This window comes from Coturnix japonica, chromosome 8, assembly GCF_054131305.1.
Source record: "Coturnix japonica strain WE chromosome 8, WE-NBRP24, whole genome shotgun sequence".
In the NCBI taxonomy this organism is placed as follows: Eukaryota; Metazoa; Chordata; class Aves; order Galliformes; family Phasianidae; genus Coturnix; species Coturnix japonica.
Window position 1 is genome coordinate 15691008 of NC_140670.1, and position 17860 is coordinate 15708867.

The following is a 17860-nucleotide window of genomic DNA, read 5'->3' on the forward strand; positions in this document are numbered from 1 at the left end:
CTTGCTTTATCAGTCTGCTGCTTCGTCCAAGTAAATGTAGTAAATATCAGTGGCCTGTGTAAGGACACTTCCTAGGCTGGGTTCAGAGGATTATAGTGCGTAAATCTATTGCTATGCTAAAATTAAAGGGGTTTTTCTAGATTTTCACCAGGATAGTGAATTTTTGTCCAAGTATATCTTCTCTGTGAATTTGTTTAGCAAAATAAGAACAGAGAAAAATAGCTTGACTTGGCAATTAAATAAGTGCTAGTATGTCTTTTTGAGATGGAAAGGGCCTGAGCCTGAAGTAGTGTTCGCAGCAATGCCCTGCCTAGACTTGGGATCAATCCGTGCTCCCTTTCATGCCAAGCTGCTGTGTGTTGCTTGGCTCAGAGCATGGTGCTATATTTTCCAGGTATTTCATGCTTAGCCAAAAGCATGATGTGAAACAGCCATTTGGACTTAGGCTGGAGCCATGCAGTGACACTGCCCATGATACCATTGAGCTGGGATCACCTCTGTGTCTTCTGCCCTGGAGATGTTCTGCTGCAAACCTTGGGAATGGGGGTATGAGAAGGGCAGAGTCAGCACTGAGACTCTGCTGCAAGGCTTCAGTGGGCTGGCATCTAAAAAGCATGTTTCTGGAAAGGTGGATAATGTACAGTCTTTGAAATTAACCTTATCTAGTGCTCTTATAAGGGTATCTTAGTTCCCTCCTAGCATTACATCTCAGACCAAGCAGGCTTTGTCAGGGCGCTTTGTAAAACCTAGTGTTGGATGGTGAATGTCTGTTCATTCAATTGCCTTACTGTGCGATTTCACCACTTAGCAAATCTCACTGAAATATTTTATTTTTGATAGTTGTGGGTTTCTTCTGCACTGGGTATTGAAAGGCTCTGAGCTCCAACATGCAGGGTAAATTTGTGCTTCTGAAGTACAAGCTGAGCAGCACTGCATGGCAAAGAGAGACAGGTGGTCCAGCCACAGCATCTGTACCTAATGCCTGTCAGTGGAAGAAAAAATTCACCTTGTCCTGTAGAAACTGAAGTGAGAGCCTTCACTGGCTTTGAGTGTGTACATATGCTGCAGCCCTGCTTCTCCTTGGTGATCCTTAGGTCAACGCTGGCAAAAAATTGGGAAGAACCAGCTGTAGAAATCTCCTGATATCTGCATCTGGACAGAGATGAGTTGTAGCTCAAAAACTAAGCCTTAGGCAACCGATCTGGTTAGCTTTCTGTTAATTTCAGTGTGCCCAGAAGAACTGAGTGAGGAAAAAGCCCTGTGAAAGCATTTTCTGCAGTCATGCACAGGTCCCTTTTGCAGTGCAGATCTGGGAGGGATGTGAGTAATGGGTGAGGCAATGGAAGTCTCTGCTTTCCTTTCTGAAATTCAGATAAAGGGCATCACAAAGATGAGATAGGATTCATCAGGGCTATGGAGTGCACCTCCACCATAGCCTAATTAGCCCTGTTTCTGGCTCTAGCTCTGGGTCCTCTATAGGGATGCTGATGCTGCCATCTCAAAGTTTGGTACATTTGGATTTGTGATACCAATCCTTAACTGACTTCAGCAGGAGGATTTGTCAATGACTGCAGCAAGATTCTTGTTTCAAACCCCATTTCTGGTCAGTGACCCTTGTTTTAATCTAGCACTAGGAGCTAACACTGCACTATGTGCCCCTGTGACTGACTCCGGAAGAATTTTATTTCCTGGTGTAAGGAGTGACATTCAAGCTCCCACAGAAGTCTTGCTTTTCTTTTTCTCTTTATTTTTAAAATGGGTCCAATTAAACCATCTGCAGTGGTTTTGCAATAAGTGGTACTTGCTGGTGCTTGGAGCACAGGGCTCTTCTTCACATGGGTTAGTCCAACTATGGGCTGGAGCAGGGGAATTTGGCAGTGTCAGATGTATGGCTCATATCTCCAAACCACAAGCTCCTATCTACCTTTTCTGCTTCACAGTGCCAAAGGCTGGTGTCATGAACACCATCAGGTTTTGAGGTGTGTTCTTTATTTTTTTTTAATACTTCTAAAATACACACCCATTTCCTTTTTCAGTAGCTGACTGCAGCTAGTAGAGATCTGTGGCAAGGGCTGTCTGCTTGCAGCATGATGTCAGCATAGCATGTTGACTTCTGCCAGATCCGTGGTCAGACCTCAGCTGAGTTTATCTGGGGCTGTGTATTTACAGTATCACCAGAGCCAGCAGCAGCATGCAGAAGATGCTGTGTATATTCCAGTGTGGCAAATTGGTAGGCATTTACCCACAAAGATGCTGAGCTCATTTTCAGACAGTGCTGGTAGAAGCCATGAACAGAATTGACTCTTTGAAGGCAGTTCTGTCTGAACTGTATGGGTTTATTTAACTGCAATGCCAGCGAAAACAACACATGTGCTTCCCTTGGCAGCAGTCTTATGCAGAGCACTTAAGTCCTTTACCAAAGAAAATAAGGCATGCTGAGCCCAAGTAGTTCATTAGGACTTGATCCACTGCCTTCTGAAGATTCTTCTCACTGTGCTTGCTCACAGCCTTCTGAATGCAGTAATACCATCATATATATGAATAGAGTTACTTCAGACTCAAAAGAAATGCTTTAAAGCCTTTGTGGTAGAGACTGGACAGCAGTTATTCAAATACCTTTCTCCATTTCTTAAAATGAGGCACTGTTTGACATTGATCCCCCCAACTTCGCTATCTGAACTGAAACTTCTCAGCATCTGGCCACCTTCTTTGTCTGTTCCCATTTCATTTGTACAGTTCAGTCTTTGAGAGTGGTCTTGAGAAATAATTTTTGGTTTATCTTAAGAAGTGGCTACTTAGACACTAAGATCACTGCCTGTACCCTTTTTAGCATCTGCAGTAAGCTTTCTGTTTACTTCTGTAGGCTGACACTCAATGAAGTGCTGCATCTGTCTGTGCAAGTATTTTCCCTTACTTGGAATGCAAGTTCAAGATGCTTTTGAGTGCCTTTGGAGGAAAAAAAGCATTCCACAACCTCCCATGCATTCCCCAAAGTTCTGAATCCCAAGACTGACTTCACTGTCTGTGCTAGTCTTTTCAAATGGAAGAGCTACGACCTTATTATTTCATTACTGTTATCTTTATCCTCTTAAATTAATTTAAACCGAGGCAAGAGTGCTGACAAACTCAGATTTCATCAAAAGGTGCAGCAGCCTGCCAGCGATGATGGCTCTGCCTCTGAGCTAGCTTTGTTTTGGGTGTGACCATGGCAACATGATGGGAAGGAAATGACGGAGACTTCTTCGTATATTTACTCAATTATTTCACTTGCACTTCTCACCCAGATCATGAGGGCATTCACTCAATGTCATTTTCCCATCAAGAGCTTTTCCGCACTGCAGTGGGAAAGACTAAAATAACATGTCCGCCTGTCCCTTCTGCTTAACTTTTTTGGGAAAAGTGATTGCAAGAGATCAACTTATTTTGGTGACTAAGCTAATATTGACGCTTGTTGTATGACCAGAGGTCAGGATAGTTCCAAACTGCCATGATCTCTGGTATCCTGGGCCAGGCATTAAGCTCCAGAGCCATGTGTGCTGTGCTGTTGTGTTGCTTGTTAGTAAAATGAACCCAAAATCTTGTTATTTCCAAGCCTGTGCTTTGCCTTGCCAAACCTGGGCTCTTTGGGAGAATGTTTTGGCTTTTTCCTGTGTTTGTGTGACAGTGAGGTCAGTGGGCCAAGGTTGCTGTGCTTAGTGAGATCATGTAGGAAGTGACTGAGAGAGACTGGCTTTGAGGGTGGTCAGTAGCAGGGCTGCCTCCAAAAAAAGCTGAAAGCTCTCACTTTGACATCATCTCTTTTTAACCATAGAAGATAAGGGCTTTCAGACTCAAGAAAGCTCTTTACAAGATGGGGGGCGGGGGCGGGAGGGGGAAGAAAGAGAAACAAGGTCCAGACTTGCAGATGAGGGAGTGAGGGAGTTCTGGAGGTGAATCATGGTTACTTGTGGGATGACAGGAGCAGGCAGTTGCTTCTGTCCTCCCAAGGTTTATTGAGAGAGTGCCTGCCCTATCCCCATCCTTGTCCTCAAAGGGTGATGTCATTGTTTCCATCTTGTGTATATTATCTCCTTGGATACCAGGAAGACCGGGACTATAGAAACTGGGTGTGTGTTAGGCCTGGTCTTTGATAAGGCTAAGCGTGCGTGGGCAATGTATGAAGCAATAGGTATATAAAGTAACAATATATGGTGACCCTCTGGTTTTGGTTAAAAGGCGTTACTGCATGGATGTGGAATGCTTCAAGGACTTGGAGGGAGAGGATGTGGGAAGCCAGCCTTGTTGTTTTACCCCCCTACAATAACAAAGCCCCAGACCCTTTCTCATTTCTAATCAGGTTTCAAAGCATTGCAAAAGATTTTTCCATAGCTGAAAAACCCCAAACAATAACAGAGGGAGAGGTGAAAGTGGAGGCACCGCTCCTTGTGCCTGCAGCTGGTGAAACACGCTCTCAGCCGGAGCTGGCTGTGAGGACAGGCTCTGCAGAGGTACTGGTGCTCCTGGGCACGAGCATGGCCTTCACTTTGCACGTGGCCTCACTGGGATGGGAATGGGGCCAGGCACATTGGCTGTGGGTTTGTGCTCTCCCCTGCATGCATGGCTCTCTCCTTTGCTGAGGTTTGGTCAGGGGCCCGTTTTCTTCGAGCTGAGTAAACATTTGTGCCGAGAAAATTCTAATCGTGTTTCCTCTTGGCGTGGCTCTCAAGGCGTGCGCTCCAGCATCCAAGTCTCCATCTCTGCAGCCTGGTGGGATGTGGTTTGGCTGGCTCTGGGGGGTGCTGGGTGTGCTGGAGAGCATCTCCCTGCAGCTGCAGTGTCTGGGTGCTGATTGTTTAAATCTGCAGCACCAAATGGGAGTGCCTTGATCTTCCCAGACTCCATAATGTGGAGCTTTGGGCTGTAACTGAGGTGGACTTTGCTTGCAATTGAGCTGTGGGGCAGACAGCTGGCCATGCCGAGGGGAGGGCATGGCCATGGTGATTTTACAGACCTGGTATCCCCAGGCATGGCCTGATATGAGCAGGAGGAAGGAGCCATTGTTCTCCCAGAGAATTCCCCCTCATGCTGGCTTGGTCGGAAACGCTGAGCTGCTTCCTGCCCTGTGTGGGGATGTTTTCCCCATACCATAGCTAGCACTGTGGCAGTTCCCTGCCTGGAAAAGGTTGCAGCACTGTGGTTTTGTTTTTTTTTTTTTCTTTTGCTTGATGGTGACCAGGTGTGGGACTGCCACATTGCTGATATTTTTCCAGTGCTAAACCACAGGTTCTCACATAAACACACAATTCCTGGAGCTGGGACTTTCACAAAACAATTGCCCAACCCTGGGCCTGGTGAGCAGGTCTGGCAGATCCCTCAGTAAATGCATTTGACAGGGAGAACAGGTTATCTTTTGATCTTGGTTTTGCTACAAGAAAGCACTTGTTCTTCACAAATTCCTTCCACTGCTTGAGCAGAAAAGGCAGCGTGGCATGAAAAAGTGATGGAGAATTTAGGTTTTCCAAATGCTCTTTATTATTTTATTGCTTTTGCTATACTGTCTGTAAGTTTTTTGGTTACAGATCTTCTGTGCTCTTCTTGAGATGGGATTTTTCTGACCTAATCTTCAGACATCTTTTTTCAGCACAGGTTTTTCTATTTAAGCTGTTATAAACTCCCTTATAGTCTCACATGGTTTTTAGCAATGTGAACATTGCTACTGATGTCCTGACACTTCTGGAAGCTTAGTCTATGGACTTGAATGTTATTAAACAGCAGAAAACTTACCTGGTGGCAAGTAGTCAAAAACCTCTAATGTAACTTCAGTGCCTGAGCACAGCTTGCAGTTCTTAGAGTCCAGGCACTAATGTGATTTCCATCTCTTTCCTCCATCTGGCTCCCTGTTTTCTCATGTTTGTGGATGCTTAATGGTCCTTCAGGCCTCTGTCACGTTGTCAGACTGACTGGAGCTTGGTTGACAGATTCGGAAGCCCTTGGTGGGGATGTGAACGTGTTCACATGCACGCAGAGTGTGTAATTGAGATGCCTTAGGAAACTTCGTGACTTTCCTAAGGAAACCTTTAGGAAATTAGAAATTAAATAATTCCTAAATTACTTCCTTTTCTCTAATTCTTGATTAATACTGAAGTATTTGCATGATGCAGATTGTGACATGATTTAAACTTTTAGCCTGTGTGACCTAAGAGCATAACTCTTATAGGAGCCTAAAACTTCTGCTCTGTCTTTCATTAAACTGACTACTTATATGCATGTCTGCATATATTCTCTCCCACTTGCTGCCTCGGAATGGTGTTCTAACATATGCATTTAATGCTGATAAAAGACCACTGATACTTTTCCCCATGGTGTGATTTACAGGCTGAAGTAATTATTATTTTTTTGCTAATATCCACAGTTTCTGCCATGGGAAAGCCTATTTTTATGAGCACTTTGAATGAGATTGTAACAAAGGAGATTAGCTAATTACTCCAGGGTCTTTCTTCCTTTGGTGTGTGGGAAAGTTTCGTGGCTGATTTCCATTTGTGTTGGCCAGAAAGCCGTGGGAGAGCGGTCCTGTCATCCCACACCTGAACTTTTTGAGCTACCCCATGGATTGCAAATGACTCGTATCTCATGAGTGTGCTTGGACCTGCACTCCTCTTCTGTAAGGGGTCCTGTGCTGTGCCTCATCTATGCCATGGAACAGGGTGACTCCCATCTGTCAATTCAGGGATACTAGCCAGCTGCATGAGGAAATCTTGGGGCATAAAAGCGATTTAAAGAAAACTCTACAGGGGAATTTAGTCATGCTTGTTTCTAATGAGTGTTTATTCTGTAACTATAGCTGTATCAAGCAAATGCCATGAGACATTGAAAGGGCAGTGTAAGCTCACTTCCTTGCTATAGAAGTCGGCATGCAGATGGAGTGGGAAGCAAACTGGTTGTGCCAATTATGACCACAAATTGTGGGCCCAATGTGTTTGAGAAGGACCCTGATAGATCCTGTGCCAGTGGATGCTAGCACTGTAATGAAGCTGTTCCCAGCATCTGGCCCAGGCTTTTCAAAATGCACATTTTAGTGCCATCTTTCAGTGCTGAACATTTCAGTCACCTCTGTGGACTTTTTTCTGCCTTTTCTGTTGAGGCCTCATTGTGTTTCCTCCTTGCTTTTGTTAACCACTTTCTCTGGGAGGAATAAGCCTTGGGTACTGTTAGCTTTATCGCATGGCTGTGGTTCCCATCTTGCTGAACTGCAGATAGGGCTGCCAGTTTCCCCATTCTTGTTAGTGCTGCACGTGATCGAGTCATTCAGCCATCGCTGCCTGTGGGCGGTCCTTTATATTATTGATGGTTGTCTTCCCACCTCTACTGGGGCAATGTTTTTTCTGTTCAGAGAGTCCTAAGATGTTCATGAAATTAAGCTGTGAACCCAGTCTTCACTAGAGGAGCAGACATAGTCTAGTACATTTATAGTTATGTCAGATTCCTTCTTTTTTTGTGTGCCCTTGAATCAGGGAAGTCAGTTTTTCAGCTGCTGTTGAAGCATGCTTCTCTTGTTGCCCATCATCTTCACTTTCCATTGAAATCAACCCTATTTTCAGGATTTGCAGGGAATACTTAAAATCTGTAGTCTCACATGAGAAGGTGGGTCCAGTGCCACACCATAACTTTGCAGAGCTCCCAGATGTGCAGCAGCTGAGCAGATACCATGTCTGTGTTTCTGAGATCTTGCATTCCTGGAACATCACCTATGCACCATCTGGAGTACCAACCTGATCCATGTTGGCCATCCAGGATGGAGATGGGCTCTGTCAACACATTGAGGGCGCTCACCTTCTTTGGGGCTCCCAGGTGCCACCATGTACTAGCACAACCCTTGCAGCCGCTGCTTGCTCTGGGCTGCCCGCCACATCCCCTTGCACGCCTGAGCACCTCTGACTTGTGCCTTTGATCCTTTGCATGCAGGAAATAAGGCACATAGGAAGTGCACACAACCGGAGCGCGGTCCCCTTCACTGCTGCCACGGCTTCTGCCCCCAAGGTGATCACTGCTCAGTACAACAGCCCGGCAGGCCTCTACTCCTCAGAAAACATCCAGACCTTCAACAATGCCGTGGAGTCAAAGACATCACCTGGGCCCCCTGAGCCCAGCAAGCTGTAAGTATCGTCCATGCCTCTGCGCCCTGACCCAGATGGGGAAATGTAACTCGGCTCTCTTTCAGGACAGGGGATGGAGCAGACAAGCAAGAGTGGATGCAGCACCCAGAGGCAGATCTCCTGGGAGTGGGGAACATCTTGCGTGATGCAGAGATGAAATTAATGCTCTTGTGTTTCTTTGTTTAGCAGAGACCGACGCAGTTTCCACGTGCATTCAGCATGACGTGCCAGCCTGCTGGTCTGAACAGGTGCCTGACAGCTCACTGTGAGCTCTTTGTACAGCGGGTATCTCATTGTGGCTGTGCTGGGCAGGAAGGGTGCAGCTAGAGCAGGAAGAACATCCATCCTGGCTTCCAACTGACCTGGTGCTCACAGACAGGCTTTGACCTTTCTGTTTTTATTATCAGACTCAGTTTTTCATACAAGTTTTAAAATGCAGATGAAACTTTGTGGTTGTACTTGAGGAACAGCCATAACTTTGCCAAGGGAACTTTTTGTTCCCAAAAGTCCAAGGTTTTTTGTTTTTTTTTTTGTTTGTTTGTTTGGTTTTTTTTGTTGGTTTTTTTTTTTTTGGTTTGGTTTTTTTTTTTAAATTGGAAACCACAAAACAGGAGCTTTCTGAAAGCTGTGTGTGTTGCAGCTGGTGGGCAAGAAGGTGCTGGGTGTTTGCTCCTCAGCCCACATTCAGTGGCTGAGTTAGGGATGGCAAGGACAAAAGAAACCTGGCTTGGTGTTAACCTGCTGGGACCATCTGGCTGTTAAATTCCACTTGGTGTAGTCTGGAGTCCCTTCCAGGTGGGAGCACTCCCTGTGGAAGCCTTTTACAAATTGACGTGATTTGTAAATGAGGTGAATAAATTGTCTTGCAAAGCAGGCAAGAAGGGCAGGGAGAAGCCATACTACTGAGCGTGGCTATTTTGGAACTGGAGGTGCAGTGGCTGCTTAGCAGGGTTGCCAGAGCAACTTAGGAGGGGCAGCAGTGAGGGTGGTGTGCCTGGACAGCTGCACCATGGCTGTATGCTCAGCCCTGCTGCCATGTCTTCATTGCTGTTGTGAGTGGAGTGGCTTCAGTTTGCTTTGTGTGTGGGCACACCGAGAGTAAGGAGGCTGGGGCTAAAGCATCAGCTGAAAGCCTTTAATGTAAAGTGATGTATGCAGTGGTGTATCCCTCTGGCACAAGCAACAGACAGTATTGTTTATTTCACTTGGAGTATTGGTTTAGCTTTTTGTTAACTTCTTAATTCTTTCCTTTCTTCCTCCTCTGCATCTTTCCCTCAATTCCACCACATAAAATCCAAATCTATCCCAAACAAACACAACCCATGCTGCTCATCCCATGTGGGCATGTGCCCACAGCCGCCTCTCGCCGATGAGTGCACAGCAGGCTCCCTTTGCCTCTGTCTATAACCCACTGCAGTCACCCAGTGTGGAGGCATGGGGCAGGCACAGCCCTGGTGCCCAGTCCAACCAGGTCCGTGTGGGGCCGGAGCAGCTGAAGCACGCAGCCCAGGCCTGCCCTAAGAGCCCAGTGGAAGTGGAGGTGCCAGGACTGAAGGTGCTGCATGTGCAGTTCAATTCTCCCCTGCAGCTCTATTCGCAGAGCAACATCATGGATTCCCTGCAGGGGCAGATCTCCTCCATCAGCCCTGATTTCCCCAGGTAACCTGCCTGCCACCTCTAGAGCCAGCACAGAGCATCCACTCATCTGCATCTCAGTGTCCACAAGTGCCTTGTCCCTGTCTGTGGCTCCCAGTGCTGGTTGGTCATGAGGAATTATCTACATTTCACCTCCTCGAGGGCCGTGCATGACTTCACAGGAGCTTTCTCTGCATTGTGTTTGTGTCAAGCACCAAAACATCATTTCAGCCTGCCAATATGTCTGGTACTGTGTACAGCAAGAGTGAAGGGATATTCCTGGAGGATCCACTTGCAGTGGGTGGATTTTCTGTGGAAGGGTGTTTTATCCCAACAGCTGTTCTTTTTCCTCCCAAACCAAAATGACTGCTGTTTGCAGCTGGGTGCTGCTACATTTGTTTGTATGTGGTCAGCTGTGGTTTAGTCTTGCTGGCTGGGCTGTGTGTGTGAAGAGCTTAATTTCCAGGTGAAATAGGTCCTGCATGTCTCCCTCTTTGGCTAGCAATGCTTTTGGGTTTGGAGCAGCCCAGGTGGGTGGCAGGTGTGCAGAGAACACCTCCAACCAAGGCAAAGCTCTTTAGAGGTGTTCAGGAGCTGGCCCCATGGATCTCATGGCTCTTTGGCCCTCATGATCCTCTCCTGGTTAGAGCACCACATGCTTAGAAACAGGCAAGTTGGTGTCCTGGTCTGTGGTCTCCCATGGGCAGGCTTTGCTGTGTGACAGCTGCCAAGTGATGGCAGGACATTGTGGATTCACAGCTACGCTGTTGCTCAGACCAGTTACTTTTTATGAGTCACCAATTGGTCTGGTGATCCTGTGCTCCCCAGGAGCAGGCATGTGTCTGGGCAGCTTTGCTTGGCGGCTGATGTTAATGAAGGAGTCAACAAAAGTGAGTACAGGATCTCCCTGTAGCCCAGCTTTAAGTCTTTTATAAGTCTGACAAAATGCATTAGCATGTAATAGTGGAATCACATTAGTAACGAGTATACTGTGCTTTTCTGAAGGTGCTGTGCAAGACTGCCTTTACGGCTTCTTATTGCCATCTTGGCAGTTTTCAAAGCTCACTGATCCAGCATTATTCCATCAGTGTTGCAAGTTTTCTGAACTAGAAGCACTGAAATCCAGACACAGTATTTGGGGTTGGAGGTACAGTAGAGGAGTGTTAGAGCCGTGTGCTACAAAGCTGTTGTGGACAAGGGCACTGTTTAGTGGTGTTTGCAGCAGATGAAATGTCTTTGTGGCAGCAGGTAGCATAAATCTGCAGGTGTGGAGACCTGTTACCCTGCAGGCGTTACAGTGCTGTGTCCTTGCCCCTTCAAAAGATGCATGTGCTTCTTTTTGGGTCCTGTTTTGTGGTTGTGTGAGTGCTGTAATTTCCTGCCCTGACAGCTGGAGGTGTTTCACTCTTCAGGATATAAATTTGAGCAATTGGGCTATTTTGATATATTTTTTTCTGCAGTCTTGTATATGCAAGTGTATCTATCTGGTGCATCTCTGGAAGAGCTGATCTGTATGTTTTGCCCACCATCAAAATGCATGGTTGAAATGCCATGGCTTTGTTTGACTCTCCTGCTTGTTCAGATGATGGAGCCTTTGCTTTTGAATGCATGTTTGTGAGACATTGTTAGCGTGCACACTGCAAGGACTGCCTTCTTGCCCACTGATTTTGGGGGTGGACAGTGAAGGGAATACACCAGTTTAAATAAGGTGAATGTAATGTGGAGCATGGATTCATTTGGGATATTCTAGAACACTTTCTACATAATAGAAGGGATCTTGTTTTATTCAGTGTGAGAATCTTCAGTAAATGAGATTCAGGCTTCCAAGGTTCAGCTGCTTGCAAGTCTAGTGTACTTCCTGCTCCAGTGAGAACTACCAAAGTTAGAAACATATTTAATAATTGTTTATGGAAATAGCGCTTTATAGCATATGTGATGATTCTGCCTTCAGTATTAAGGAGTTAATTGTGTAGAACAGCTCCCACATGACTCAATTGCATACTGGCCTGGAAAGCACAAGAAACATTTCCCTCTGTAATTCAGTCTGAACCTCAGGATGTTTCGGTGTGTTTCAGGCAGTCATGGAGTACAGGAATGGTGAATCCCAGCAGAGCATTTCCATTTATATGGCTGCATTATGTAATTGAGCCACGAGAGATTTGTCAGTGTTTGCCTCGTTTTTCCATAGATGCTTTAATCTAGTCACAGAGGCAGCAGCACCTCAGAAGGCAGCTAAAGTGAGGGCTCAGCCTTAGGAGGCAGAAATCTCTCTGCCTCTGAGGTGCTCATTAACCCCACTGAAATGATGTAAATGGGCACTGGCTCTGGGTCCTTAGATAGGGGATGAATGGACATAATGTCCACTTGAAAAGCAGAGAACTATTTCCAATGAGAGGATCCTTTACCTGGCTCCTACAGCTGCTACTGTGTGAAGGTGGCTTTCATGACCACTTCATAACACACTTGCAAAGATGCGTATTTTTAAAGGAATAAAGCTTACTGAATTTGAGAGTCATGGCAGTGTAAGGTAGCAGTCTCAGGTGGTTTAGGTGTGTGGGGACCATGCAATGTTGGCAAAGCTACTGTGTGGGACTCCTATCCCAGCACGTGTTCTTTATTGTCCTGGTTCTGGATGAAGCAGCAATTGGGAAGCAGAGGGAATGCGCTGAGGCTGGCCAGGGGTGGTGAGTGAGAATCCGATGACAGCAGGGCATGTGGGTGGCCCAGCGCCTCAGTCCCACTGGGGCTGCAGCTGTCTTCTGCGAGCACATCCGGCACCTCTGTGTCTCATGGCATCCTGTTCTGCCTTTGTTTGCACGTTCTTCTCTCAGTCACGTGATGCATTGCCATAGTTTTGCTAGAGGGACTTGCTGTAGTGTTTAGCCGTTTAATAGTTGCGTGTTGTCTTCCTTCCTCAGTTTAGATCAGCACGGCCATCCCTCAGGCAGCATTGCCATAGACAGAGACTCTGAGGTTTACAAGATGCTCCAGGAGAACCAAGAGTCACACGAGCCACCCAGACAGTCTGCTTCCTTCTTAGTGCTGCAGGAGATTTTGGAGTCAGAGGAGAAAGGTAAGCCTGCCTGTGCGCCCTTCCTTTCAGCCTTTCCTTGGGCTGTGTATGGTGTCTCAGAGTAATGTCTCAAACTTTGTTTTCCTTCCTTAGCTGTTGCTTCTTCCAAGGTATTATGTGTAGGTGCCTTCCACAAAAACTGTAGTCCCTTTCACTGACTTTTATATTTCCTCAGCTAGTTTCAACGTCTATGGATACATATTGTTACTCATTTGATGACCAAATGGTGAAGAAATAAAAGCCTGCTACATTTAGTTCTTAAGAAGTAATTCTAAAAGTTGCAAAAGCCTTCCAGACTGTCTCAAGTTTTGCCCCTATTGGAAAATATTCACCCATTTAAGGACCATCTTAGATTTATGATAACAGGTAACACAAGGTCTTGCCCCTTAGTGAGTCTTAATGCTCCCAGGTACCATCCTTCTATGGGAGGAAAAAGGGTCCCCTTCTGCAACTGAATCTAAAAACTTAGAAGCGATCAGTTTGCAGTTCTAAACCTGTGAAAACTTTGTGCTGCTTGGCACACAATCTGCCATCTGGACAGTGTGTAGATCAAGGCTATAGACTTCTAGATAAAAAACTCTGATTAACTTAGGTGGGAGCCAAATCACACTCCCTTCTGCCTTTAAATAGAGTAAAATAAACAAATAATTAGGAAAAGAATTCCAGGAATGACTTCTTTTTTTTTTCCTCCCCTCTTAAACCGGTTGAGACTTCATCTGTGGTGTTATTGGCTTGCAGTGAAGCATTCAACTTCATCCAACAAAAGCATGGTGCTGAGATATCAGAAAGGAAAACTGCTCGGCCAAATGCTGTTAGACCTAAGTGATCTGTAAGGGAACAGTAAAATGAAGGAAGTAAGGAAACAAAAGGAAGAAAGAAAACAGGATTTTTGAGTCTTTAATCTACTGTTAAAATTCCTATCTGAAAGCATCTTAATAATGAGTGTTTGCAGCTTACCCCTCAGGGTTCAGCTCCTGCATGGAAGGGACTGGAGGAGCCAGGACTTCTCACGCATCTGAGGTCCTCCCCTGTGTTTAGTAGTGCTGAAGAAGATAAGAAGCAAAAGCCTCTCTAGTTTATCGTTCTTTGAAGATTTGCAGCATTACTGGGATTCTCTGGCACGAGGTTTGCCTGCTTGATCACAGGCCAGGATAGACTTGGGCATTGCTCTGCCGTGAGCTGTAATCACCCATGCAGAGCAAGGTTACACAGCCCTAGAGGATATGGTGCCCTGGCTCACACACTACTACTGCTCCTGGCTGAGATAGCATCCTTGGCAATAAGTGGCACCTTTTGTGGGATGTTCCTCTGAGCTTGTCTTCAGGCATTGGCTTGTGAGCAGCAGCAGGGAGCCATCATCTCCCCAGCCAGGGCCAGTCCTTGGGGCATTGCCAGAGGCATGGACTGTGCTGATCCACACCAGCTGGAAGGATGGGGTCTGTGTGTGGGTGCTGGTGTGGGGAAGCATGATGGCTGCTCTCTGTTTAGACTTGAGCCTGCATGCTGAGGCTCGTGGTGTTTCAGAGAGTGGAACAAGTTATGTTTCCTTGGGCGTTTTGTTAAGCTGATTCCTTTAGAGATTTAAAAATGTGCTGTCAGTGTTACTGATGTGAACAAAGTGCTGTTCAAAGCAGAAAAGGCAAGCAGAGGGATAGGGTAGAGCCTGAAAACATAGCTGCTGCTTCCTTCTCAGCAAGGGGATGCTGCCAGTGATGGGGACAGCAGCCAGGTGCCTCCTGGTCCGATTGAAGGGCCCATGGGTTTTTGTCCCCTGTAAGGCATCTCTCGGCACTGAGCTGGTGCAAGCCTCAGAGCCAAATGCCACTGTGTAGGGAAAACTGCTTTAAGCTCAACCTGGGGTGCACTGTTTGTGGCTGTGTAAAGCAGTGTGGTGGCACTCAGGCTGGTTGGCAGTGGGGTGAGCAGTGCCCCAGCTTTTTTCCTTGTTTCTCTGCCAGTGGTGCTGCCCTGGGCTGTGAAATGTCTCTGACCTTGCTGTTCACTGGGGTGAGCTGCTCCCAGGGTCCTTCTTCCACTCAAAAGGATCAGTGGGTGTACTTTGTTGGCTTGGTAATAGTCAGAAGGGTTTTGTGCCACCTCAGTGTGGAGAGCTGACATGTCTGCTTACCAGCCTCCCTCTGGTCCTGTTCTGAATCTGTATCCCTTCTTCCCCTCTTACCTGGTACAGGCAAAAGTCAGATAGATAATGCTAGTTGTACCAATGGTATCATTTTATTAGTTGCTTCCTTTTCACTGCAAATATTAAAAGGCTTGCCTCCTATCCAGTGTCTAGGATCCACTACTTTTGTAGGCATCCAGATGTCTCCTTTGAAGGTCCTGCAATTGGGAAGTTCTGTCATCCCTGGAGTGGGCCACATGCCTTGTATCCCTGCAACAAGGTGTTTGTTAACCAAATCCTTCAGGAGCTGTGAGGGGAGCACAACACCGTACACCAGACAGCAGAAAGGAAAAGGCTTTGACAGCCTTATTGACTGCTGGGACACCCACTTCCTCTTTCTGAACCCAAATCTAGCCAACAGCTTGACCTTGAGTGTGCGCTCAGGACACGGCAAGCAGGATCTGATGCATCTGAGGCTGTGACTTTGCTTTTGCTTTGAATCTCTGTGCATGTGAGATGTATTAGCCAATATCTGATGGGCCTTTAAGATGAGAAAAGGGCAGTATCTCATCTTAGGGCCCACCATCTCAGGCCCTGGGTTTCTGGAGCCAGGCCCAGCTGTGTCCCTTCTCACCCTACACCCTGCACACCCAAAGTCCCTTCCTCCTTCCTGTGCATGAGTCTTTGCCTTGAAGCTGATGTTGAAGGACATCACTCCTCCCTAGCAGAGCATCTGCTTGGGAGAGGAGTCTAGAGCCACGCATCTCACATGCTCTGAAGCACTCTCCTTCCACCCCCAGGAGATCCCAGCAAACCATCTGGATTTAGGAGCGTCAAGGCTCCCACCACAAAGGTGGCCTCATCGATTGGGAATGCCCAGAAGCTGCCCATGTGTGACAAGTGTGGATCTGGCATTGTGTAAGTAAGCCTGTCCCCAGGGCAAGCAGCCTGTGCTTGCGCACCCAGGGTCCAGCCCAGCACGTGTGTTCTCACCAGCTTTGGTAGCGCTCACTCTGCAAGCCCTGCAGTGAGGCAGGAATTGGGTTTCCCTCTGCTCTTCCATGTCACAGCAAGTCCCTTTGAGACAGCCTCAGTGCTGCTGTGATTTGCTTCCTACCAGAAATCTGTTAATAGCACTCAGAGGTAAAGTGGACTTTCCATTTGGGGCTGATGTGTCTGATAGATTTCCAGGTCCTATTGCTCCCAGCCATACATCAGTGTTCTATCCTGGCAGCTGGGGGCAGTGGGCTTGGAGATGCAGTACCACACCTCACCCACTGGATCTATGCAGAATTAACGTTAGTTGTTTCTGTGGGGTATTTCTGACTTCTGGCACAGCAAGAGCTGGACACAGAGGTGCTGTCACAGCACAAGTGAACCAACCTAGGTCTTCGATATACTCTTTAGTTTCTCAGCCACATGTTCCTCTAATTTCATTTCCTTGTTAACCTTCCCTTCCTTGTTAACCTTCACTTCCCTCCAGCCCACTTAGCTCCCCAGGACGCCCACCTGCATTGCTATAGAACTCAGCTTTCTCCCATGCACAGTGTTGCACCATGAGACCCAGCACGCTGCAACTGTGTGGGCCTGGCATGTCTCTGTCTCCCAGGCCTAGCAGTTGTTGCAAAAGCAATCCATAGGCTGTAAAGGTGAATGGGAGACAAACCATACAATTTCTCTGCCAACCAGGTACAGCTGGAAAGAAAGCACAGGACTATAAAATAGCTTTAAAAAGTAATGAATGATGAAAAATATAGATGGCTGATGGAACAAATGCTGCTGTTGCTGGTCGTTTGCAAGTTGCTGTGCAGTTCTTACATTTGTTGGGTCAATCTGGGAAGGTTTCTGGCCTGAGTTTGTCCATGCTAACTGGGACATCAAGTCTGAGAGCAGAGCTAGGGTTTGGTTGGCTTGTGCCCCTGCTTCGAGCAGGCAGCCTTGAGCAGAGGGCAGTGGCTGGCTGTCCCCCCCCGTTGGTAGTGGCAGCCACTTCCAGATGTGGTCTAAAATCTGGTTGTTTGGGACCTACTGGAGCTTGTACCCCGCCTCATGGTCAAACTGATCCTGTTGTTTCTCCCTGGGTGGTTGAAGGCTGTTGGCTATTGCTGCCCTCGCAGTGCTTCATGGCAGCACAGGCACTAGTACTGTCCCTATGGAATTTAGGAGGTCCTTGCTAGGACATGCTTTCCAGAGGATGCTTCCCATGGCTCCTCTGCTGTCAGCACCTGCGCACAGGTGAGACCTACACTGTAGGGAAATGTTCCACCTGGGAGAGACTGAGGTGCAGGGTGGATGGTTTGGTGGCTGGGCTAGGGGCTGTATTGGCAGACACATCATGCTGAGTGCTGGTTCCTTCCCCAGAGGGGTGTTTGTGAAGATTCGAGACAAGCAGCGTCACCCTGAGTGCTACGTGTGCAGTGACTGCGGCACCAACCTCAAGCAGAAAGGACATTTCTTCGTGGAAGATCAAATCTACTGCGAGAAGCACGCGAGGGAGCGGGTGGTGCCCCCAGAGGGCTACGAGGTGGTCACCGTCTTCCCAAAGTAGCCTGTGCTGCAGTGGGATCAGCGTTGATGGGTTCTCTTCTGCTGCTCTCCTTGGAGAACTTTCCCTTGCAGACTCTCCTTTGCAATAAGGAATGCTGGGCACGGCTTTGAATTTCCTCGCCACATGAATCTTCCGTCTGTTCACACAAGGCGTCACTGATCAGTCAACATTCTTTTTGTCTGTTCTTTCACTGTTGTTTTTCTTTTTTTAATACACAGATTATTATTTTTTTCCCCCTCCTCTTTTGTGCTGCCAATCGCACAGGAAAGTCAAGAGGCCAAAGTCAAATCACAGCTCACCTGTATCCCAGTTGTTTGCCTTCTGTTCACATTTAATAAATGGGGTGACTCCAA

General features: G+C 47.0%; 1 protein-coding gene across 5 annotated transcripts in view; it reads left to right on the forward strand.

Annotated features, from left to right (window-relative positions):
- PDLIM1 (PDZ and LIM domain 1) overlaps positions 1 to 17860 on the forward strand; it is a 37461-nt gene extending 19601 nt beyond the window's left edge. For 2 of the 5 annotated variants that reach the window (XM_085554457.1, XM_015866567.3), the window contains exons 4-7: positions 7942 to 8132; positions 12686 to 12840; positions 15760 to 15877; positions 17321 to 17860. In XM_085554457.1, the coding sequence (XP_085410583.1) occupies positions 7942 to 8132; positions 12686 to 12840; positions 15760 to 15877; positions 17321 to 17507 (651 nt within the window). In that variant the 3' untranslated portion in view covers positions 17508 to 17860. Of the gene's footprint in view, positions 1 to 7941; positions 8133 to 8318; positions 8381 to 9488; positions 9792 to 12685; positions 12841 to 15759; positions 15878 to 17320 lie in introns of all 5 variants that reach the window. The other 3 variants (XM_085554460.1, XM_015866568.3, XM_085554459.1) reach the window with 3 other exon arrangements.